Source organism: Xiphias gladius, chromosome 19, assembly GCF_016859285.1.
Source record: "Xiphias gladius isolate SHS-SW01 ecotype Sanya breed wild chromosome 19, ASM1685928v1, whole genome shotgun sequence".
Lineage (NCBI taxonomy): Eukaryota > Metazoa > Chordata > Actinopteri > Istiophoriformes > Xiphiidae > Xiphias > Xiphias gladius.
The window spans coordinates 1,696,253-1,722,080 of NC_053418.1; the positions used below are offsets into that span (position 1 = coordinate 1,696,253).

A 25,828-nucleotide genomic window follows, 5' to 3' on the forward strand; every position below is an offset into this window, starting at 1 on the left:
TGAGATATTTTAGGGCAGTTACTGTCACCAATATGACCTTGGAAGTAATTTTCAAATTAGTTATTTTCACTTACTACTTTTCCAGGTACAAAATATAACCTGTATTCAATCTTGAAGTACATTTGCTTTAACCACTTTAAAGATATGGCATCGATATTTCGTAATTATATTGACTGTTAAAGAAGAGTATACTTTAATTCTACAGCTCCTTTCAGAACCAGAGTGTAAAAAAAAATATCAATGAAATAGGGTGAATTGTCAAACATAGAGAATTTAAACAAAACAAAATAGAAAAAACATAAAACCACTGATTAAATCCATGTTTTTTTATTTGATTATATTCTATAATATTTATGTTATAAAGGCTTCAGGTTCAGGTACTTAGTGGTAATTTAATTAATTGCAAACGATGATATAATAAGACTGTAAGACATCATCTGAACTACCACCAAATCTTGAGCTCCCATCTTGTAGAAAAGCCTTGAATTAAATTATATTTGAAGGACTGTGATTTCATTGTACTCACATGATGCATTTCACTAAATTAATGTGTACATAATCAGGTTACTTTCTAACACGCGTGCAATGCACACAGAGTGGCATAAAACGGGGGTCAACAGGTTCCCAAGGCTTATTTTTGGCCTGTGGCCCCCAAAAGTGGGTTATTTACTTCTGCTTGGTTTATGCAGACTAAACTGTTTGTTTATAAGAAAAAAATGAAATAAATACATTTTAATAATATATGATTTTTTTTTTACTTTCCTCTGCTTCAAAATTCAAAGCTCACAAAGTGATCCAAAGACCGGCAGCTGATCTCATGGCACCACAGGTGTGGGGACGCGCGGGACTCCTGAACTTTCAGTAGCCGATAACCAGCTTGACTTTGCAGCCGCTTTTCTTCGTTCAGCCTGACCTAATCCACTCAGAAAAACAAAAACCAAAAAACCCCACAGTGTTCAAGCGTTTTCCCTTCTGAATGCACCCCCTGAAAAAAAGGCATCAAACAAATGTCGGCCTTGAAGTGTACTGCTCAGCCACCGGGCCAGGTGGCGCTGTAGCCCGCCAGGGCAGCAAAAAGCCTGGTGGCTCACGTTGTCTTCCTAACACTCGTTGACTGGTGCGATGGCGACGCGTGAGAGCAGGACCGGCTAATGTTACCTCATATGAGAGTTCAGATTATTAAAAAAACAAAACAAAAACAAAGCATACATTTTCAATTTAACCGGCGTTAGGGGTCGTCGCACTGGTGCCAGTGTTCTCAGCGGGTTTTTTTCCTAAACTACAAATGTCTATCGGTGTTGTTCCGTCTTAAGTTAGCCAACCAGGTACAGTAAGCTAACCCGAGCGAGCTACCAGTGCCAGCGAAAGTTACCTTCAAACAATTAAGGCGTTAATACCAAGTTAAAATTTTGCATTTCTCCGAGGAGTGAGGGGTTCGTGCGAAAGCGAAGTTTCTCATACAGCGTAGCTAATAAGCCAAATGCAGATAGAGATGAGGATGGCTAAGGAGTCAGTTCAGATACGGTGAATCCCGCCGAGAAATCGGCCGAGTGACGGAATCGACATACGTTGTGTTGTCGTAAATAATTTGTGAAAAACGTCTGAAGTTTGACTTACTAACAACAGCAGACAGTCTGTTTTATAGGCCGAATGAAAAAAGCCACAATTTTAAGTAAATTCTTCCGTTATTTGTCACAGTTTTCCCACAAGCTGTTGAACTTTGTCATAATGCGACGACTTCTCACACGAGTCCTGAATCGAGTTTTGCTGAGTGAGACGTTTACGCCGGCGATGGGCGTCGATGCAGAAATACATACACACGGCCGCCGAAAGCTGGTAAGTGTAAGGCCCTCACGCCGTCCACATTTTTCTAAACATTAGGTGAACCCCAATAATCGCCAGTCTGGATTGTCACATCCCACCCAACATAATTCAAAAAATCTGACAACTGAGTGTTGTTTTGCTTATCGGTCAAAGTATCCATCTCATGATTTAAGGTTGAAGACGTTTTCAGAGTCAGTCTTAGTCCCTTTTTCAATTCGGCACAATTGTCGAGCAAATACGTGCCGATTTGTGTTAGACACTAAAATGAAAGAGCTACAGAAAAACGTGTCATGTAAAACTAGCCATATGGTTGCGACTAAACAAGGCAACATTAAACTGATAGATTTTGGAAGGGAGTCTGGCTTGTTCTGTCTGTGGACTTTAATGTGACTGAGTGGTTTAGTGGCATTTAGTCAATGATCATCAGTCCCAGTTTGTTCCAGGAGTTTAGCCACAAAAATGGCCAAAAAAATTCCTCAAAACACAGGCATTGTAAGTTTACTGTAAGATTTGTATTTTATTTTCATCGTGGCACCTTAAGGACAGCCGTGTGGCTTTTCTGTTTGCTCCAAATATACGTGCTGTACTTCGTCAGTTGGCCTCCAAGTGTGTTGACTTGTCCTTTGCCTTTCCTTGCGTCCTGTTCGAGTAAAAATAAATAAAAGCTCAGTGTGTGGAGGCAGAACACAATGTTTGCAGTGTGTCAGCAACCATAGAGCCTGAGGGCCAATACAATGTAGTCCATAGTGTTTCTGTTAACAGAGCCGCTGCTGCTGCCAGTGGATCAGTACCATCAGTGCAAGGCGGCTGGATGAGCGTCCTGTGTGTTTATGTCAGCCTCCTCAGCTGACATGAAGCGCCCCCGGAATTTCTCTGTGAAGAAGAATAAGCTTTTTTAGCAGCAGAAAATCCACTTGTCATCACTCTTTTGTATGTTTTTAATTCTTTCTGGTGGATGTGACTCATTTTTAAAACTTGACGTTAACTACACTTTCCGACGCACATACCTCACGCCGTATAACCCAATATAACATAAGGTTTCTAAAAATCACTGCCATCCACACTCATTTTACCAAGCAAAAAATTAATTATATTACATTTACAAATATTTTACGATAAACCCAATGGTTCCTACTGAAGACCTAAATCTTTAAAAACACCTCACTAATAAGTAGTTCAATTTTTTTTTAAAGGCTCTGTAATTTCCTAAAACTGCTGCTCACTGTAGTTTTTTTAGCAAACGTGACATAAACGGGAGGATTATTTTCAGCCGCGCTGAAATAGACCCTAACAAATGGCGCTCTGTGGCTCAGAGGAATAAGATACATCAGGCTTTGGAAGATATTGTTTTCAGTGCTATTATTATTTCTTCCATGCCAGAACCAATTTAAAAAATTAATAGTCAGTAGTTTTACTGAACAAAGGTTTCAGGCTCTTCAGATGTTTAGATTCTGATCCATCCCACAACACCATCGGGGAGGCGTCTGATCTGACCCAGGTTCATCCTGCAGCAGGACAACGAGCCCAAAGACACAGCCAGAGACATAGAGAACTGTCTTCAGAGACAAGGAGAACAAGGAGTCCTGCAGCAGATGGTCTGGCCCCTACAGAGACCTGATCTCAACATCATGGGAGTCAGTCTGGGGTCACACGAAGAGACGGAAGACAGTGAGACAGACTGAATCCACAGAAGAACCGATGCAGGTTCTCCAAGATGCCGGAACGACCCACCTGCCGAGAACCTGGAAAACCTTGTGCAAGTGTACCGAGGAGAACTGGAGCTGGTTTAAAGGCAAAGCGGGGTCACAGCAAATACTGATGCGATTTAGATTTGTTCTCTTTACCGGACGTTGTGTGAAGTTAATTGAAAAATAAATTTTATTCATGGCATTCGTTTTTAAAGCATTCTCGCTTCACTTTTAGTGCCTAAAACCTCTGCACAGTAGCTGTAGTTGAAAGGAAAATTGTCGGCTGCAACAAAACCGTAACAGAACTGATAACCTTTAATGGTGTCTGTGTGTGTGTGTGTGTGTGTGTGTGTGTGTGTGTCTCAGGTGGTGGGGCTGGGTAACCCGGGGATGGAGGGTACCAGACACAGCATCGGCATGGCGGTGCTCGGTGCGCTTGCGGCCCGGCTCGGTGTGGCTGACCGTTGGCGCGGCGACAAGCACGTGTCCGGTGAGGTCATCGTGTCAGAGGTCCAACGCACACATGTGGTGCTGCTCCGTCCCAGGCTGCTGATGAACGTCAACGGAGTGACAGTGGCCAAAGCAGGTGAGGTCACTGTGTGAGTGAGCGAGTGAGAGAGAGACACTGGTTGTAACTTCATTATGCAACATCTCTGTATGTTTGTGTGTTATTTTATTTGGTTTTACTGGTGCATCTCAGGAACAAACTCTTTGGTTTGCTTTCATTTTTCTCTTTATGTCCTTTTTAACTCTGCGCTCTGACAATAGTTGGTTTTGTTTTGTTTGCTCTGGAAACATTTTTGACGCCTTTTGTCTCTTTCAGTCTCTTTCTCAAGACCTTTTGTTTCCATCTAATAAATTGCCTCAGTGGGACAAATAATTAATTGAACAGAAATTCAATTAACAACGGCAGAGTCACACTGGCGTCATACAGCATCTGTGTATGTGTGTGTTGACACTAAAGCTGGGAACTGCAAATGAATTAGGCCTTTTCTGAAATGTGGAGGAAGTTTTTCTCCTTATTATGTTAATTTTATTGATGGAAATTTTGGCTCCAGTTTCTTATTTATGAACAAATTCGAACAAGTTCCTGGACAGTTAATATCTGGATATTTATCATAGTTGGGTGGGAAACCGATGCCACGTTGAATATTTTATGATGTAAAGTCTCCTCTCCTCCAGCTGGTAAATACGGAATCCGGCCTGAGGACATCCTGCTGGTCCACGATGAACTGGACAAACCTCTGGGGAAGATCGCCATCAAACATGGAGGAAGTGCCAGGTCGGCCTCGTTCATCATGTTCTTGTGACGCCGGGTTGGCTGGGACCTAATACTTCTCCATACTGCAGTTTAAAAGTTTATACATACAATGATATATATATATATATATATATATATATATATATATATATTGTGTGACCTGACTGCTGGTGGATCTAGTTCTCCAAATAATAACTCAAATAAAACTTTGCCTTATTATGTCAAGTGATTGACAAGATTCATTGGTGCAAAAATAAACATTAGGATTACAAATGTAGGAGAACTGGAAATTTCTTTCATGCGTAATGGAGTTTTTTTTTTTTTTTTGCAGAAAAACAGAGTTTGAAGAAGAAAGATCAGAAAGGGAAGAATAAGTTCCAGCTGTGTTCTAAAATCAGATTGAGGATGCAAAATTAACTTTGAATTCTTGTTCACAGGGGTCATAACGGAGTCCGCTCCTGCGTAGACTGTCTTCAGACTGATGCAAGTATCCAGTTACTTAGATAAGAAATTAAGGAACTGCTCGCAAACATTGAGCATTTTTTGAGGGGATGGGGGGATTCAGCACTGCATAATATAGTCTGATTTTATTTTACCTTCATTCTTGCTTTTTATTTTATTTCATTGATTTTATTGCCTTTTTGTGTTTGTGTTTTTATGTTTGATTAAAATGAATAAGCTGTGATCTGCTGGTTAAACTGATAGTGACAGCTCAGACATATTTGACCCCAGGGTACGAAAGTTACTTTAAACACTCATTATCATCGTGGTTACTGATAGAACTCTATTTATCCAGAAGGAAATTTTTACCAGAGATGCTCAGTCTGCGTAGCAACACGAATATATACATGTATACGATAGACTGTATACATACATAGTAAAATGAAATATATATTCGTAGCAAAATACAACTAGAAAAAATATTTCTACATGTAGAACAAAGGGAAGTGCAGGTTACAAACACGAGTGCAGAGCACAGATGAGGCTACATTCTAAAGAAAATGTCTGCGTGTTTGCTGCAGTCATTTTGCTGTTGAAACACCTGAAACAAAAGACAAATAGAAAAAATATCTTTTTGTCTTTTCAAAGTTAAAAAAAACAACAACAAAAAATCAAGCAAAAGAGTCATAGGCTGAAGGCAGACCACGAGAATTAGTGTGTGAAACAGCAGCATCATCCCCTCTCCTCTCGTCTCCCCCACAGGTGATGCCCAGACTTCGTGTTGGGATCGGCCGGCCGACAGGGAAAACATCGGTGGAGCGTCACGTCCTGGGCCGGTTCTCCGCGGAGGAGAAGAAGGTTCTAGACTCTGTTCTGGTCCAGAGCGTGGACCTCCTCCTCTCCAAGCTCTCCCAGCAAGACTCCCAACAGGACTTCAAGTCCCCCTCCTCACCACCGGGGGGCAGAAAAGCAGCACGGAAGACAGAGGAGAGGGAGCACTCAGCCTCTCCAGCTGAGGACTGTGCTGCTGCTCAGAGCTGAATCCCGAACTTTCTGAACTCTGTTATCAAACACACAACTGCCTCAAGGACAAAGCACGTCACCATGCGAAACATAAGAGAGAGAGAGGTCCGTCATTTCGACTGTGTTTAGTCTCTGGTGTGAGTTCACATGGCTTCAGAGAGACAACCCATCTCTGAAAGCGCATGAAAAGACTCAGAACTATGCAACAGGAGCAGATGTGTAGTGACTGGTTTGTATGTCAGTTGGTTAAAGAGCAAAATTATTTCCGCGACAAGTGAGCAGCCAGAAACCTCAATAAATTGATTGTGTTTCTATTCATATTTGTCTGATTGTTGGTTCATGATTCCTCAAAAACCTGTGAACAGATTTCAGTCAAATTTGGTGAACGTATGAAGGATATCTTAACATTACAGGATGTGACATGTTTGAAACATTTTGCTATTTTCTCACAAAGTGCTTAATGTGAATGTGCGACTGGGAGAAAAGTTATCAGGTGTATTCATCCTATGAGTGTCTGTCACCACGTGTATTTTGAAGCAGACCCTGAAGAAAGATTTCGGGACATTTACTTGTAGTGAAATAAGACAGTTAGAGGATTGATCAGGCTTAGTGGTGGTACAAAGTAGAGCATTATTTTTTAGAGGTTAAACAATGTGATTTTTACATGTAAACGTAGCATAAACAAACATTTTTAATAAGGATCCCATAAACTTCGATAGTAACAAATTGTGATCAACATATGTCTTGGGTGGGACATTTAAAAAATCAAAAAACAAAAAAAAAAACAGATTTTGTAAAAATCCAGTTGTCAGGGCTCTCTGTTGGACAAACCATGCAATGGAGACACCGTTTCTAAATGATCCCCAACAAGTCTTGGGCGTTCTTGTGCTGTAATACCAACACATCTGTGATCGAGCTAATATTGACTCATGTATTGCAGCAGTGGGTCCATCGCACTCCGGTGTGCAGAATGTTTTCCCAGTTGTAAAATGAGATGAACTGGAGAAAGACAAATACGTCTTTCCCTTAATGAAGCAATTTATATGATAAATAACAAACATAAATGTATTTCTTCATTTACTAAAGCGACTGTTATTGTGATTATCATCGTGTTCGCTTACTCGTAAGCTGGAAAGCAGTTGTTCCGCTGCCTTCGCTGGCTGGAGGTTTGACGCCTCCTTGCCCTCGGACCGAACTAAGAGACGTGTTTGTCTGGAGGACTGTGACGGTTTAATGTGACGTTGTGGCCGAGGGCAGAATTGTGAGCTCAACTGAACGTCCCCACAGCCGCTGATGCACCAGTACATGTATGGACAATCAAAACTCCCAACTACGGCACTGGCTTATGCTGTAACAAGTATAGATAGTGCTTCCATACTTGCGAGGGCCCTCGTTGATATGATGACGTCAGTGGCATTCCCTAGCCCCCCCGACTCTAACCTTAATTATCACAGCTAAACGCCTAAACCAGACCCTTACCCCAACCCTGCGCTAAACCTGATTCTAACCTGAACCCTAGAACCAAGTCTGAATCCTCAAACGGCTCAGTCCCTATGTGAGAACTTGCCAAAATGTCCTCACTTCCCAAAAATGTTCTCTCACTCAACTCAAATTGGTCCTATCAAAGACATACATTGACTCATTTCAGTCAGGTTTTTATTAATGAAAACTAACATTTTGATCCCAAGCAGATCTTCATCTGGTGGATCCCCTGCATGAGGACTCCTTAGCCCTCAACTGCCTTGCTCCACGGTGTCTCTCTGACCTGCTTATTCAACATGAACCCGGAAACCAGGACTCTTAGGTCCTCTGGACCAGGCCGTCTGCTCGTCCCGTCAAAAGTTGGTGAAGCAGCCTTTGTTTTTTAATGTTGTTTGTTGGCTTTCTTTGGTCCCTGAAGCTGGAATACTGCAGCAGATGATTTTAGACGCGCTCCAACATGAACAGTGTTTAAAAGCAGACTGAAAACGTTTCTGCTCTCCTGCGCATTTGACTGGTTTTCGTTTACTGTGTCGGAAGTGTAGCGGATTGTTCTACTTGTATGTTTGTACCCATGTGTTTGTTTTGCTTGTGTATATATGTATGTGCTGTATGCGCATGTCCTTATGTGAAGCACACTGAATCTCCCCCCGGAATGAAACGCTCCGTAGAAGTTTGCTTTGCCTAATGCATGATGGGCTATATTATGAGTCAAGAATTAGACCAGACAAAAGGAAAAAACTCCTTTCCCGAGGCTAAATTTCTCCTCTTTTGTATCGAAAAGTGAAAGTGATCCTCCTCATGCCGCTGTCACCCAAACATTCGGTCCTCCATCTCGTCCTCCCTGATGCAGCTCCTCTGGCTAAAAACATATTGACTTCCCCTTCTGATTGTCACACTAATTACACTCTTCATCAATTAGGTGTCTTTAATGAGTTGCATCCAGTCAAGAGGCCCATTGCGTTCTCACACTGAGGAGAATGCCAGAGGGGGGATGGGGGAGGGATGGAGGGTCTGGCTGGGGAGGTGGCGGACAAAAAAAGCCAGAAAAGAGCATATAAAACAGCGGAAAGAGGCCGATGAGCCACTGAATGAGGGAAATCACTACAAAGGAGGCCAGTAGATTGCGATGGAGGGCTGGAGAAGAAAGGCAGGCGAGAAACAAAAGGGGCCAAACATTGTTTAGACCCGGTTTGTTTGAGGCCTTCTGTCCTGCCGTAGCTCAGAGTCACAATAGCTGCAGGGACACACTTGTGGACATGAGGGGGGCTCACCTCAAAGGAAACTTCTTCACTCTATGACAACCCCCACCACACACACACACACACACCCTTAACACCCCTCACCCTCCTAAAACCCCCCGTCTTTCTCTGCTGTGACCCCGTTGACCCACCCTTCGCCCCCATCAGGCCACTTTCCCAGCCCCTCCTCGCTGGTCAGCTTTAGGAGGCTTCACCAGTGGCTTCAAAAACTTTTCTTCTGCAGGGGTCAGAGGTCAGATACGGGGCCGGACAGCCGGGCCTTTAGAGGAGACCCTAAATTTATTCAGGAATGGGACCCCCACCCCCCCAAACCTCCACTGTTGCTCTACGGCCGGGCGTAGCTGGACTAACGGCAGCCCGGTGGGGGGTCTTCCCACAGATGTGCTAAGTCTGCGGACACACAAAACAAGCCCACTGTCTCTGCTGATACTGGGAAGGCTAATTAGAAGAGCTACATTAATGGAATATACACACATTTGCACTCTTTTAAAGCCCTAATCAACGTGTTTAAGTCGTGCTAGCGGCATGGCTCTAGGAATGGCCGAGTCTGACGCTCCACCACTTGGTCCAGACTGAAATGGCTCAACTGCTGGATGGAACGCCTTTAAATTTGGTTGAGACGTTCATGGTCCCCATTTAATGAATCCTACTGACTTTGATGATCCTCTAACCTTTTTCTCTAGCTCCACCACGAGGTTGAGGTTTGTATTTTTGGGCGAAATGTCTCAACAGCTATAAGATGGATTGCCGTGAAATCCACTATTGATATCCAGGTTCCCCAGAGGACAGATTCTAGTGACTTTAGTGATCCCCCCCCAAAGAGTTCACTTATTCAGTGAAATGTCTCAGCATCTACTTGATGGATTGGCAGGACATTTTGTAGAGACATTGATGGTTCCCAGTTGATGTGCCAGTGTTACCATGAAGCTGACATCTGTGTTTTTTTATTCAAATATCAGCTATCAGATGGATTGTGTGATTACTTCTAATGTTATCGTGCTAACATGGACTGCAGACTCTTGTTTTACAGAGACTGAATCAAATGACAGTCATGTGAAAGAGGTTACTTTGCAAAAATACCCACCAACTCCGCAGCTGTACTGACGTTCACGTTTCTGGTTTTAAGAGACATTACTCTACGGAGACACTTCCTACACCACCTACGTCAGACGCACTCCCTGGTCTGGTTGTGATGTATCCATGCAACAATGAAGGTCGTCCTGTCTGCATCTTTGAAAAAAGACACATCTGTTCAAGCTTCATACACCGTTCTGACCTACCTGTCTGTTGCGTTACTGGTCTTACTGGTTCCACATGGCATTGGCAGCAGCTTCTGACCACAGTTACCGGCCCTGGTACCTTGGCAACCTGTTGCACCACCAACCCGCTGCAGAGGCAGGTGGTGTCTGAGGCGTCGACACGCGGGACAACGAGAGCGACTCTTGCTCTGCGTCTCATGAGGTCTGATGATAGACGATCTGCTGTGTATCCTCACTGCAGATATCAGGGGTCCCTGAGGACCGAGGGACCTGCCGGGGCTCCTTGCAAGATGAAATAATTTCACCACTAGTCTCAGGGTTTTCACGAAGGCAGAACACAGTTAGGTGACAATTTAATATCAATGTCTGCTAGAGGGCAGTAAGGTTTTGTGTCAGTTGTACAGTGCTTCCATGTCTTTTAAAAAAACTAGCATTTACTGTACCCGGTGTCTTTCCCAAACCGTATTCTCATTGTTATAGAAAAGCCTCTGAAACGTTAACGTTGTAGTTTTTATGCAGCTTTTTAAAAGATAAAACCGATGCCGTTAAAAACAAGGCTAGTTAAATAAATGGACAAACATATTTCCAACAGTTTTGAATATACTGCATCAAGAAGAAAGTATTGACCTGACAATGTTCGAAATCAACCCTGTGGCCTGACCCTAACAAGACTCTATGAAATCATATCTGCTGATGTCTCGTGTATTGAAGTCTCTTCAGATGGTACAAAGTCTCCAAGTTCATGTGTTTGTCTGTGATATCATACACAGCTACTTTGAGGAGCTTTGACTTTTAGGAGTTGTTGACACCAATCCAAAAGCACCAAACATTAAGTCAGTGGAGAGGTAATGGGGGTTCACTGTGTGTAGGTCGATTTCACATTAAAACAAGAGTCTTGTCATCTTGAGATCAAGTGAATGTATATTAAGAAGAGGACTGATCTTAGTTCAAACTTGGGAAGTGACCCGGGTGAGAGACTGCGAATCTGCCTGTTTTGAGACCAGTTATAGCAGAGGCGGGTCTCAAGGAAAGTCCAGGTCCTAAACAAGGCATCAAAATCTTTTAACCTCAGCTTTTAAGCCAAAATGGATAAGAAGTCCTTAAGATTCTCAGAAAATTGGGATTGTAAACATTTACATTTCTATGACACCTGGGCAAAATCCCTCTGCTGAGGAGGATAGTGAGGTACGATTGAAAGCTCCAGAACAGCTAGTAAATGGACCTTGTGTTGAGATTGTTTTGTCAACCACTGCCGTCTATCTGCTGGTGTGCACTGCCACGTGTATCCCCCCACCCGACTGATTCGATGTGCACTGTCAGGAAAGATGACGAGCTGATTTGCTTGGTGAGCAGGGCGGAAAATTCTGGACACACTTATCCACTTTTTTGAACGTGCCGTGACGGTTCCAACCACGTCTCATGGCCTTCATCAGTAAGTGCTGCCAGAGTTGACTGACATAAAGTCCAGTCCACAACCCGTCCAGTCATCATGAAACGGGTTGATGATTGATATTAATGTTGAATTCACTCTCCACAACAGATGTAAAACTTCTGAAAGAGACAGTAAGTATAATGTCGCAATGGATTCAGGAAGTTACGTCGTGGGCTTCGACTTGAGACCCCGGTTTTTTTTAGTTTATATTTGGAAAACTATTAGACTGGATTCGTTATTAACAATTCCCGTTTGCGATGTGCCATCGGACGTACAGACAAGTATTGACGGATTACTCTGACTCTGAAGAAAACAGGTTCTGCAGTTATACGGAGCATGTCGCTTGTGATGGACGGCGGAGATGATGATGTCCTTGGAAAGTGTAAGTCACACTGAACATGTGTAGCCCTACCTGCGTGTTCAGATTTGACTGAGTTTTGACTGCGATTTTTGACACATACCGCTGCAATGTGGTGAGCCCATGTTTTAAAGTGACCCACCTTAATGTCCTCCACGGGTTCTGGGTCACAGCCAACACTGCTGCTGCTGCAGCTGCAGCTGTTGATCTTGTTGTTAAATGGGCCGAACCACAGAACACCTGCATGCACCCGTCCCTCTTGACCTCTGGACTATAGCCGAGCTCCTCGTCGGTGGAAACTGACCTAATGGTAAACAAAGTAAGTCAAAAAAAAAAAAAAAACACCTAATCCGCAACACTGCAGATTAGGTGTGAGACTACCCTAGCTACCTGTTTCCCCCCTGTTTCCAGTCTTTATGCTAAGCTAAGCTAATCGCCTCCTGTTTCTACAGTAGCTCTGTACTTGAAGCACAAACATGAGCGTGATATCAATGTTCTCATCTAATTCTCAGAGAGCAAGAATGCAAATACATGCATTTCTTTAAAGTCAAAATTGAGTTGAAGGCTCTCATCCCCCTACGGTTCTATCCTTATCTCTTATTTGTGGTTTATCGGTATAAGAGACAGATATGAGTCAAGCATTTTAATTGTCGTTTACTGTGTGCACGATGGGTGTCGCTGTGCTGCTATCTAGGGCTGAGGCATGTACTGCGGGTATGAAAGTCACTGTTGTCGTCGGGTGTTTGACCCTGGAAGGGCAACGGTTTTTCTGACCACTGTGGTGCTAGATGTTTGCCTGACCATGCTGTAAGTAGGGTGTTTGGTCTATTGATGGAAACTGGTCATATTCTGTCCTGAAAGGGTTCTGTGTGATAACTTCAAGCTAAAGCGAAGCAAGTCAACCAGGTCACTCCTGGGTTAGACACCTCAGTAGCTCGCAGTAACAGATTGAGCTCCTACGATAAACTTGGCCTGATTTGGTCTCGGGTGGGTTTAAATGTTGTTTTTTTTCTTTTTGTTGGCACGATGCTAGTTCTGATCCTTTTACCATTTTATCCTTATCTCTTATCTGCAGTTTATGAGTTTGAATGTTGGTCTTCATGTCATTTTTCTCTCTGCAGAGAGTGAAACTGCTCCCATTGGATCACCCTGTATGTATAAAGGTTGAATGAGAGGAATATGACTCCAGGCCACACTTCTGAATTATAGTTTGATTATTATAAAATAATTCTAATTATTCATCCAGACAAGGAGAGAATAACCATATCCTTTGTATAACTTTCCCATACTGCCTGTGTTGTCCTCAGTTAGGGTTTTATAAAAATTCCTAGTGATCCTATGATATTTTTGTTTCCATATAAATACAGTCATGATCCTATACCGGTCTGCGATGTATCTATGGTTTTCACTTATAGAGATTAATTATATTTGGTTTCTGGTACATACAGTAAAAATAAGGCTGAAAATTGGTCTTTTAATAGTATTTATTTTACAGTTACATCACATTTAAAATGATCTTTTCCTATAATATTTCTTACATTGACGTGTGGCGTCTCTATGGTACAGAATGGTTTTTATCCCCCTTGATCTCAAGGTACCTTTTTAATGTTCTTATAATATTTCTGTAGGGACTCATAGTGGAGCTTAATAGTAAGTTTATGGTGACGTTAATGTATATAATCTTTGGTGTATTACTGTAATGTTCCAGTAGGGACCTGTAGTGCTCGTATTGAGTGTCCTCCAGTATCACTACAGTTCCTTTCTTTCAAGAGTCTTCTGTTTTTTGTTTTGTTTTTTTTTGTTTTTTCTTCCAGCATCACAGAGTAGACCGAAGTCGTCCTGGTTTCCCATGGCAGAGCCGTGTGTTACAGTGAATCCAGGCCCATTGGGGATCCTTTTCTCATTCACCTCTTTCCGACGAGCAAGCATTAATAACGCGTCCTTTTCCCCTTTCATAGCCATAATCTCCAGTGATCTCGGGCCTCCCGCACTAAATTATTCTTACAGGGCCATGAAAAGGCAGCAGCGGGGCCCTTTAAGAGGCAAATGAGCATCCAACGTGCAAAGATGTTCCCAGCAACGGAAATGTTAACTCACCATACAGAGCAGGGCAGGGCAGAGGGAATCCACTGATATGTATGATGAGAGGGGAAGGAAGGGTCCACCATCGCCCTGAAGGCAAAGCCTGCTGGGTAATTTATACTTTCACCTCTTGTCTAATTGTTTACATTTTGCTTTTAGCTGATGGTTTTGTCTAGTGCCGCTCACAAGGAATGCGACAGTAAAAAAAAAAAAGAGATTCACATGCCGGATTATCGTCCAGGAATCCACGGTGTTATGGATTCTTCGATAGATTTCATTTTCCCCTTCTCAAACCCGAAAAAGCACAAGTGTTTATAAAAGAATAATGTATTATGAGGGTTCAAAGTCTCTGAAAAAGTATTTCGACCATCACGGGACGGTACAACTCCCTACTGAAACCCATGAATTTCCTCCACGGTTGGCAACTCCTGCTGCAGAAAGTAAGAATTTTAAAAACACTGGCGTTGACAAGGACGCTGCTACCACGCAGATGTTGTGCAGGTGTAACGCTTGATATTTTAAACATCTTAGCTTAGCATGCTAAAACTGCTAATTAGCGCTAAACGCAAAGCCCAGCTGGGGCTGATGGGAATGTCATTAGTTTTTTCAGGTACTTGGTCATAAACCAAAGTATTGGACGTGTGTAAATTTTGACCTGATGATGGCGCCAGATAAAAAATCAGAAGATCACCAAAGGTATTACAGTTCAGCCTGAGGGGAACATGAGCGTGTGAACCAAATATCATGGCAAGGCATTCTACAGGTGTTGAGACAGTTCTTCTACCGGTTTGACCGGAGCCAAAGAGAGAGACAGAAACATTCAAGATGCTCATCCTTCATCTGTCTCTGTCGCACCGTGTTTTTTCACGATCCACAACTCAACTGTCAAACACCTTCCTGTCTCATCCGCTGCATCTGCATCGACGTCTCTGTGATCAGTATTGATTTGATGAGGGAAATCGGTAGAGGATGTTGGCTTTGGCCTGGACGTCTTCACTAAATTTGTGTTTGATGGCTGGTCAACAACAGCGAGGCCAGCCTTAGAAAACGCCAATGTCCGTGACTGACCGTCTGACTGGGTGCTGAAGTCGGCCAGTTGGCCGAGTGTTGGAGTTTCCCCATTGGCTGTTGCTCTTTTGAGATGAACTGGGGCGAAAAGACTCTATTGCGTCATTGGGGGTCGTTTACCTGCGGTGTTGCCAACTTTGCACCTTTGTCTCCAGATTTACCGACTTTTCAGACCCTTTTAGCAACTTTTCTTCATAAAAGCTTCCAACGACAAATTTAACAACCTTTTGGACAAACCTCAGCTACTTACCGTGAAAGAGAGTCTCCATAGCTTCCATGTATTGTGATTTTGTCAGACATCCCCATGCCAGAGAAAAGTGGAGCAACACAGAATCGCGAGGCACATTTGCTAGAGGGCTCTTTGGAGGTGGATGTCTTTTCCACTCCAGAATCCCCTGAAACGGCCATTAGCGTGGTGGGGGACCATGGCGCTCCCGAGCCTTATCAGTTCGAGCCATTGGCTCCAGCCCCAGTGATGCCCGAAGCCTCGGAGCTCTCGGAGTTGAGCGTGTGGTTAGAATAGCACTCTCGCGAAAAATGCCGATTGCAGACGTACCGAGCCATATGGGGGTCCGAAGGGAAAGAAGGCGGTCCGGTGCTGCTTCTACAGTCGTCACAAGCACAAGTCCAAACCTCTGCACCAAAAACTGAACAATGCTAAGTAGACGGTCAGCAAAAAATTGCACAAATTCCTGTGAATGATGAGTGTGGATCAGTATATATTTGAAAATGAGCGTGGTTTCACAGACTCCCACTCAAGCACAGATGCTGGACGAGGATTAGAGGGCATTGACACTACTTTTCAAATCAAAAAATTTCATGACGTGGATAAGTCCCAAGCGGTGGACTCTGCGCCAGCATTGGCCTCGCCAGCTTCAGGATGACTTAAAACAGTAGACGCTGTTTTCGATAAGAAATGTCAACATCTGATGTACAGTCATTTCATTTAGTTCACGGCTCAGTGATGAGCAGTAATAAACACGTTTGAGGGAGCAGTACCTCCTGAAGCAATAAACGGCAGAAGCTAATCATTACTTTTCACAGAGAAAAATACCTTTCATTTATTTACTTTTGTTTGCCTCGTGATGATCTGTGACTGTGGTCGATTTTTTTCCTCAGTTTTAGAAAAGAAAATCAGGTTTTTTTTCAGGTTATTCATACTTTTTTTTTTAAACCGGGATTTTAAATAAAACGTTTAAATTTATTCTTTATTTATATATAAATGTGTGTAATTTAACTTGGAAAACAATGTAAATAAAATGTGTTCATCTTTTTTAGGAACTTTCATTTAGATGACAAATTTTTTTTTTATCAAGGTCCATTTAGTAACTGTTCAGGAGCTTTCGATCGTTTTTGAATGATCTTCACCCGGAAGATCGACTTGCCCAGTATTCGCGCCAATGTAAACGATGAGATTTTTAACATCTATTTTTTCCGGGCTCCTCTTCCATGCTGGTTTGAAACTGAGTCTCACATTTAAATTTGAGGTTTAAATTCTTAAATCCTTTTAAATTTCCTAAAAAGTTCAACCGACCCAATCAGGTATTCGAGGATGAAAACTTGAACCTTTGAGGAAACCCAAAGCCTCTAACGCCAGAAATCGACAAAAGGCCGAGTAAATCAACGGAAACTCCCGGATTGAAACGAGGTGAATTTTCATTTGTCCCCGGACTGAAACGGCTCAGGTCATTTCCCAACGAATTTTCGACCAGACTCGGGACCAGACTCGCTTCCCGTGTCTTTCGGTCGGTGTCGGTCGCTGTTGCGTTGTCTTGTTTGTGTTTTCCTCGTTTGTGGGTTTTTTTTTTTTTCACACCATCACATCATCAGCGAGGGGAAGCCTCCTCGAGCTCCGACCGTCTCTTACAGCAGCAGCAGCGAAAAGGCAGACGTCATACGTTCAGCGCGCGCGCTTGTGTGTGTGTGTGTGTGTGTGTTTGTTACAACACTGTGTTTATGTAGGAGGGTTAACAGTGTTTTGATTGTAATTGGAAATGAAGAAAAAGCAAAAAAAAAAACAAACCAAACAAACAAAAAGGGAAAATGAGACCGTTGTGTCTTTAAGAGGTTTTGCTGGTCCCTCATTCGCAGCTGCTCTCTCTCTCTCTCTCTCTCTCTCTCTCAGTGCAGATTCATTACTTCTCCTCCTCCTCCTCCTCCTCCTCCTCCTCCTCCGGGCACAATGGGCATTTATCATCACCCCCGCGGTGTGTGTGTATGTGTGTGTTTATTCAAATCTCAGTACCAAGAGCGGACCGGCCCCACTCCCGAGCTCTCTCTCGGTGACACGGACGCACCGGGTCTTATTGTCGGAGGAGCCCCAGAAAAAGCCCCGCGACTCGGCCAGAAGGGGAGGAGGAGAGCGGGAGCGACAGGAGGGGACCGGGGCTCCTGCTGCCGCGGCGGCGGTCAGCCGTCCGCTCGCACCCCGTCCTCCCCGCGACCATCCGGCGGGAGCATCCAGCCTCGCCGCCCGCCTCTCGGCTTCCATCATCAGCCTCGTTCTGCTGCCGCTGGAGTAGCCCCCCTCTGCTTCCAATTTCCCTCCTGGAACTACACGCGGAGGAGCAGGTGCCTCATGCAACCTGCAACACGTCCCCCGTCATTTCTTCTTTTCTTTTCTTTTCTTTTTCTCTTCTTTTTCTAATTCTTTGCAGGGTTGTGCGAGGAGAAGGTGAAAATCCGTGCGGCTGAAAAGAGCGGCAGATGGTAGTTGCATCTTTTTTGGAGCTTTTTTTTGGGGGGGGGGGGCTACGAGGGGAAGGAAGGAAGGATGGATGAAGGAGAGGGATGCGTCTGAACAGGTGCAGATATGGCGGAGAGGAGTTTTGGGCAGAAACTGCTCTGACTCCCAGGATCCCTCCTTTCATCTTCCCTCTTCAGATCCACTCCCGGTTACTGGCTGGGTGCGATATTCATGACTGGAAGGTGATTTTTTTTTTTCTCTTTTTTTGGGGGGGGTGGGGGGGTCGTTTCTGATAAATTGGAGGGCGGCTAATTAGCGGCAGTAATTGGGTAACATGGCTGATGTGGCCTCTTCCCCTCAAACGTCCGGTTTTCCTCCTCGCGTCTGTTTCCAAACGTTCCTTTATTCGCTTTCTTGTTTTTATTTCTTCGAGCTCTAGCTGCTGATTGTCCAAACGCAATTCTTGTGAAATTTCAAATCCCACCCGAGAATTGTGCCTGGACATCTGTTGCTGGACGCTCCTGCACTTCTGAGCCTCCCGCGCCGGATGAAACGTGTCATCCGAGCCCGGTCCACACGCGTCGGGCTCTGCCTGTTGCGGGGCCTTTCGAGGGCCACGCTCGGTCCCTGGCTTCTTCATTCGACTCGTTGTGTTGTTTTTTCGACTGACCGAAATTCTCCGAACGGGGACCCAGCCTCTCGCCCTCCGCACGTCCCGTTTCGTTCCAGCCAAGCGCGAAATAAAGAGCGACGATGGAGTATTTGACAAGCCGGGCCGTTTTTTCCAAGTTGCTGGAGTGAAACTAATATTTCCCAGGCAGGCCCAGCTCCGCGGCTCCTCTCTTTATTTGACTTACTTTTCCTGCTGAAAACCTCGCAGGGAAGGTTTATTGTCGCTCCACTGGTGAGCTTTTGTTGCCGCCTTTTGTTGGCGTTTTGGGGATTATAATTTGCATAATTCTTCAGGAATGTATCATTTTAATTTTGTTTAACAAACCGTGACCTTTTCCAAGCCCTTTATCCTTTTGATAAAGGGTGCCATTACAAGCCAATAAAGACGGAATTCGTTTGTACTGATTCTACTGTTGGTGAATAATAAAGAATTAATGATCATTGGAAGCATCAGATTTTTTTTTCTTCTTCTGTTCATGTTTTCTGATTTTTTTAAATTTTTTTGTATCTCATGCATCATCCAAATCTCATGTATTGCACAGATCTACTTTGTCCGTCCGAGCGGAGGTTTAGCAGGTTGTTTTTCTGGAGAAGAAAAGTGACATTTTTCCTCCTTTTGTGATCCAGCAGGCCCCATCGCCTTTCGTTCATTCCGATGCTGTCTTGATTTTTGGAGTCTCAGTCGTGTGGCTTCCACCCTCCTGACATTATTCCTCGGAAGTAATGACGCGTAAAACGTGGGTTTTTATTTTTATTTTTTGTGTGTATTTTCATTTTTATTCGTGACAGAAGTTTGGATGTTGGGTCTAAAAGCAGCAAATTGAATTTCAGTACAAAAAAATACATGAAATTTGAGGGGAATCAGATGCATAGATTTTTTGTAAAAACTGATACTTACAAAGCAATTAATATCAGTATTTTGTCAACAAAAAAAACCAACTTCAGTATTGGGTCACATTGAAATGCATTTCCTTTAGTCCAGGAGTGAAGCTGTTTGCTGAAGATATTCGATTGTTTCGTATATTTTCTGGTTTTTGGAAATTGTTCCAGAATGACAGTAAAATCTCCCGCCGACATGTGAAAGCTGCGACATGACGGGAATCTGAAAAGGTGTCAGCAGCAGGGTAAACAAAACCCTCAGTTTGACTTTGGCCTCCTTGGGTTTTTGGGGCCGGGGTCTGTTTGATTTTCACACCACAGCATCACCCAGGCTTGGATGCGGCGGGTCTCCTCAGACTAATTTGCTGCTGTAATCCGCTCTCAGCGTGTTGCCCGAGGAGCCGAGCAGCTGTGGGAAGGAGCTCAGCCTCAGAACAGTGGATTAAAAACTCAGGGAGGTGTGTGTGTGTGTGTGTGTGTGTGTGTGCGCTCAGTCCATGCACCACCACCCAAGTTGGGGAGAAAAACACACCATTCGCCCGTTGACCAAGTGCCACCGAACGCCCCAACTGAGAGGAAACCCTTCTCATGTCCATTTCAGATCATTTCCAGATCAGCTGGGAATCATTTCATTTTTTTCGATACTCGATACCAAATCGATCCTTTTTTTCTCATCCCTCACCAAACTGCATAAACATATTTTCCACACAACCATTTTTTATTTGGTAAAAGAAGCCAGAGTTCAAATGTTAAATGTCGTCTTAACAGCTACAAGGACATCGCCCGAATAAAACCGAGGCTAAAACTTGGTGCTGCAGACGCAGTTCGGCTGAAGAACGGGAAAAACATCGAGGTTTAATCCCAAAACCTATTTGTGGGTCCAGAAATCCAGAAATTGAGTTCAGGTGACTTTGGAGTTGGACTGTAAAGAAGAAATCTGAGGAGTTTTAAAGTTTTCTCTCAAACAAAATACCATCACAGAGTGTTAAGCCAAGGACTTTGGCCAAATGCACATCTGTGAAAACAGACACGAAAAGGTTTCATTCTTTAGCTTTGGTTGGGGTTCAGTAACATTTGGTCAAATCCGGATGCTGCGTCGTACCTTTCACCTCCTGCTATCTCTAATTCTTTTCTCGTGACCCCCTTAGAGAGAAGCTAATGGCAGCACCCTCGTCAGCAGTTGCGACCGATTCAACCAAAAAGTCTTTGTTTTCCTTTACTTTATTGTTTGAGGCCTGAGGAGCTCAAATCATTCCAGCAGTTTACTAGAAGAAGGGCGACAATTAAAGGGAAAGTCCTGAAAAAAAATAGGCAGGATTTTGTTTAGTACGAACACGTGAATCAACTCACATTTATCTCGTGACACCTTGTCGGGGTCCTGACCCTCGGGTTCAGAACCACTGCCTTATTGTATCTGGTTTAGTTTTCAACAAATAACTTAATTTATTACTAAATTTAACTTAAAAAAGAAAAAAGAGAGACGGTAAAAGAACTGAAACTCAGGTTTTACCCCAATTTTACCCAACATATCTGATCTTGACTGGTTTGGGGAAAAAACAGAACAAAACATGGCTGGTAAAAGATCCAGTCCCCCGGAGCAGGATTCAAGCACAGAACCGAACCGTCTCGTTGTTTCACGGCACGAAAACTCCGAAAACCTCGGCTGGCAGAAGTGCTGCTGTAGCTGAGGCTTTACTGGCTCCGCCGGTGGAGGTTACTTCAGGTGCGCTCGCAGCTGAGTGCGCCTCGAGGAATTGATCGGTATCGACAGTGATATTGATGAGAGAGATATCTCGAGGAAACAATTAGGCGGGCAGCGTAACGATTAGAGAGATCATTACGGCCATTTAACCTCGCTGGCACCTGCTGATGAGGTATGGACTGATGGCTGCGGTGTTTCCAGTCCGCTTGGAGTCTTCGAAGCTCAAATGTGCGGCTCCCGCTTGTTTTGTGTACATTCTAAACGTGACCTCTCGTCCTGCTCGCTCTGTCTTCCCCGTGTCCGTTTCCACTCTGATCCGGGACTTTACGAAACCCTCTGCAGGGTCGAGAACGGCCAAAACGGAGCCGTGTGCATGGGGTTTTCTTCAGGGTTGAATCAGGTCAAAACGAATCCATCTTTGTCTTCATCGGCATTGTTTCGTCAGAGGTCGATGTGTCTGTTGAGGGGGAGCCACGGAAGATGAATGCGATTGCGGACGTTGACGCAGCGTCCAAACGCTCAGAAACGCTTCCTCTTCCGGTCACGGCCTCCATGTTGGACGCCGTCGAGCAACCGTCGTCCCGCTGCGTTCTGCTCCGGGTCAATCGCTTCCTCCCTCAAGCCCCCCCTCCCCTTCCTCCTCCTCCTCCTCCCCCCAACACCACCACCACCTCCACCATGGTCACATGACCCAGGCTGTGTCATCACTGTGACTGTGACACACATCGCCGCAGAGTAAAAGGCAGGGAGGACGGAGATGAAGGGAGGGGACAGGATGTGGGCAGAGGAAGAGGAGGAGGAGGAGGAGGTGTGGGAGCATCACAGGGGTGACGTCACAACGCAGCCTCCTTCCCATCACACACACACACACACACACTCCAGCAGCAGCATCTCACGGGCGTCTGAGAAACATGCAAGAATGTTGAAGGTCCGTTGCTGGAAATGACCTGTGACTCCGCGAAGACGTGTGACGTCTTTTTTAGTAACAAAGCAAAGAGGCCGTTTGTGTGTGCGTGCGTGTGTGTGCGTGTGTGTGTGTGTGTGTGTGGTTGCGCACTTTGTCTGTATGTTCACCATCCAGATCCTGCAATGGCGGACGCTCGCAGGTACAGCTGGAGACGAGTCAGCTCGCCGCCACCCGTGCTAGCGGGGATGAAATGGGTTAATGGTTCTGGGGTCGGGGGTGTGAGAGCGACTGCAGATGTCCATATGATGTAGCCCCCCCCCCATTCCCCCACCACTTCGCCCACCTCCACACACACACACACACACATAATAACACTCCCCAAACAACATCACCGTCGCGACCCATCACCTCCTGCAAAATGTCACCACGGCTCTGCTCGCCAGCCAGTTATTTCGGCCGCGTTCTGCAGCAGAGACGCGGGCAGGCGGCCATGTTTGGCCCTCAAAACGCCGGATCTGACGAACGGCTCCTTTCCAGCTCCCGCGCACACGATATTAAAATACGGACACGAGTAACACGTGTGTGCAGGAGTTTACATGCTGTTCTCGGTCGCCATGTGTTCCCGCCTTCGGTCCTCGATTGGAGAGACCCGTCTGCGTCGTCTCCACCCGTCTCCGGCCGAGCTGGCATCACCACCTCCACCTCCACCTCCACCCCACCCCACGCGCACACACACACACACACACTGCACCACTGTTCACCCCCAGCCGTACAAGCCCAGCTGTGGTTTGTCTGACATCACCACCTCCTCCTGGCCAATCGTCTGCTTTGTTTATTTTAAGCAGCACTCGCTGCCTGGCCCGATTAGCAGGAACTCGCCATGTCTCCGTTACTGTCCACAATTAACGTGATGTGGGTCAGAGACGCTTTAACAACCGCGTGGAGAGGAAAACGACGTCTTCTTTTTACGGTCCAGAGGGAAAAGTCCTTTAACTACCAGGCTGAAAATGGTTTTTTTCCCAAGTGCAACGACTTAAACCCGCCTGCTTTAATAAAACATTCACATTTACAGCAGAAAGGCCAAACTGAGATCAGGCCACTGCACTTGCTCAATAAGCCAGTCCTCTTTATTTTCTCAACCACGCGAGGAATTAGTGACTGGAATCATGGCCACTCTTTTGAGTCGAGCACTTGTTGCTGTTTTTCAGACCCTGAATGACTTTTAAGCGTTAGTCCGTAATGAAAAGACCCGGGTCTGAAAAATCCTTCCATGAACCGCAGGTCCTGCTCGTTTAAGATTCCAAGTCTCCGGTACACGAGCACAGTGTGTGGCGATGTGTTGGTACCTCGACTTTCCGTTATTCTCCGTTCCATTTCGAGAACCAGATCCTGTGGATTTGGCAGAACAGCATCATGTAGGGAAACAGTGCACATATAATAATTAACACAATGGGTCACTGCAGTGTGTGTAGTGGAGACTAATAAAAGGGAAGTGATCTCAGGGTAAATCTCCTAGAACTGTGGACCTGTCATTTAGTCTGTTATTGAGCATTAACCTTTTTTTTTTTGCACGAAAAGACAAAACAATATTTGCACATCGCTGACCGGTCCTCAAATATTCTTTTCTGCTGCCTGGACATGATGACTTCTTGTTTACAAATGATCTTCCTCGGCAAGAGGGGCCTGCCCGAGGAAGATCATTTGAGCTCAAAACGACAAAAAAATGGGAGCAAGACAGGAGTGTGTGGGTGTTTTTTCATCCTTTGTAACTTGAGGTGAGGTTGGGTCCAGATCGGTCTGTTGCAACAAGTGCCACGTTCTTCACACAGGCGCAGCCGGCGTCATGTGACATAGAGATGTTAACACTCATTCGTACGAAATAACAGAAAGAATCGTCTTCCTTCTGAGTTTTGGAGCAAGGACTTCTTTTTTTTTTTTTTTAGTGCAGATATGATACGATAAATAGGAACAAACCGCTGGGAACACTGAGGTCACGTCTTTCGTAATATTAACGGGCATGTGGGGGATTCGATGACCCGAGGAGGAATTTACATTCTATTATTAAAAGACATATACTGCATATCTTGGCTTTGTAAGGTTTGTTCTGATTTTTTTTTTGACTAAATATCTTAAAATTGTACTCATTTCAGGCAAAAGTTTAAATGAAATCAAGTCAGATAAAAGTCTCCACCACAATAACATGACATGGCCATAGAGAAGGTTTGAGACCATAATCTTGGGAGATACAATTTACAGAAAACATGATAGAAAAGTTACACAAATAAATGGATTGTAAAAATGTTTAAATTCTCCAGTTGTTTTCGTGCGTTCAGAGTGAACGCAAAGCGGATTTTAGGGGTTGCACATCTGCATCGAAAGTCCATTGAAAGACAGCGGTGAATAGATGATGCCATCGAGGAATGAGATCAATGAGAAAGACGACACAAAAACCGGCACAATGCCCATGTTCTTTCCGTTCAGTCCGAACATAACTGTCTGAGTGGATTACATTACACTGGGGGGGAATCAGGACTCGTGACTTCACTATTTTCAAAATCCTGGATCAGATCTGGGGATATGAATGATAATCGAATCCCACACGGGACTTTTGACCTTAAAAACACATCCAAGAAGTAATACCTTTGTGTAGGAGCATGTTGCGGGCTACCCGAGCCCACAACCACCTTACACTACATCTACTTTTTGGAAAAGTCGAAGCCGAGGTTGTAACTCCGCGTGTTGAGTGGGATCAAAGGGCTGTGCGGAGCAGCTGCAGAGCTGCAGCTCCTCGTCTCGTTCGGCATTATTACCATAATTTGTGGTGGGAAAGGAATCGCTCATCAATCAGAAGTGTTGGGAAAGTGACCACGCCAAAGACCCGGGGCCCGCTGTTTGAGCAGCGGGCTCACAGGGGTCACCGGGGGTGCTCTGTGTGTGTGTGTGTTTTGTCATTAATCACTCACAAGTTTGAAGAGAGTGAGAGGCTTCACAGACTCTATCCTTCCCTGCTCGTCATCCTCCTCCTTCGCGGCCGGTGGCCTTCGCACCCCATCCGACCACCGCACAGAGGCCAAGGTCAACCTGACCCCCACCCCCTGCCACCATCTCATCTCCCATCAGCCCCCTCCAGGAGTCACCCTTCACCCCCCCACTCAACCTCCCTCCTCGCCTCACATTCCCCCCACCGCGTCCCCTTTGTTCACCTGTTGTCCTGGAGACTCGATTGCCACTGAGACCACCCCTCTACTGTGTACGATGGCTGTGTGTGTGTGTGTGTGTGTGTGTGGCAGAGGTCAGAACAGAAGCTAAAATAACAGATAATCCCACAGAACACTGGTCAGGCCATGACACCATGGAGGCCACTCAGCGACAACAAACACAACAGACGTAAAGAAACGTCACAGAACTGAACATTATACACTCACAACACAATAGGCTGTCGCATAGCACAACACACACATAACTTAAGGTAACTTGGACATAACAGAGCTGTCTCCTTGGATTGGAAATTGGAAGTAGTGTTCAAACTTTCCAATTTATTTCCAAATGATCTCCCAAGAAGTTTCCCGGAAAGAACCGTATCATTCAACGCTAATTTACGGGTAAAACCGGGGCAGATCAGTCGCCACACTTTCAGCTCTTTCTAAACGCTAAGCTGGTACAGCCGTGAGACTTTTACTCAGAGGACAGCGGGTGAGCTACACGTGCAAAATGTCTGCCGCGTCTGCAAACATACGTCCGATTCAGCGCAAATGAAGGGTAAAGTTTCCGATCCCGAATGACTGAGTCTAGAAGGAGAAATTTA

General features: G+C 44.8%; 1 protein-coding gene across 3 annotated transcripts; it reads left to right on the top strand.

Moving 5' to 3' along the window:
- Nucleotides 1–1,085: 1,085 nt before the first annotated feature.
- ptrh1 (peptidyl-tRNA hydrolase 1 homolog) lies at nt 1,086–6,555 on the top strand. 3 transcript variants are annotated; one of them, XM_040156332.1, is made up of 7 exons: nt 1,086–1,325; nt 1,699–1,836; nt 3,879–4,098; nt 4,695–4,794; nt 5,105–5,137; nt 5,211–5,256; nt 5,977–6,555. In XM_040156332.1, exons 2-7 carry the CDS (start codon nt 1,729–1,731, stop codon nt 6,253–6,255), a joined length of 786 nt encoding a protein of 261 aa, XP_040012266.1. In that variant the 5' UTR covers nt 1,086–1,325; nt 1,699–1,728; the 3' UTR covers nt 6,256–6,555. The 3 variants fall into 3 exon arrangements, with proteins under 3 accessions (XP_040012266.1, XP_040012262.1, XP_040012265.1); XM_040156328.1 differs by having other exon boundaries at nt 1,086–1,836; XM_040156331.1 differs by lacking the exon at nt 5,105–5,137 and having other exon boundaries at nt 1,086–1,836.
- The last annotated feature ends 19,273 nt before the right edge of the window (nt 6,556–25,828 follow it).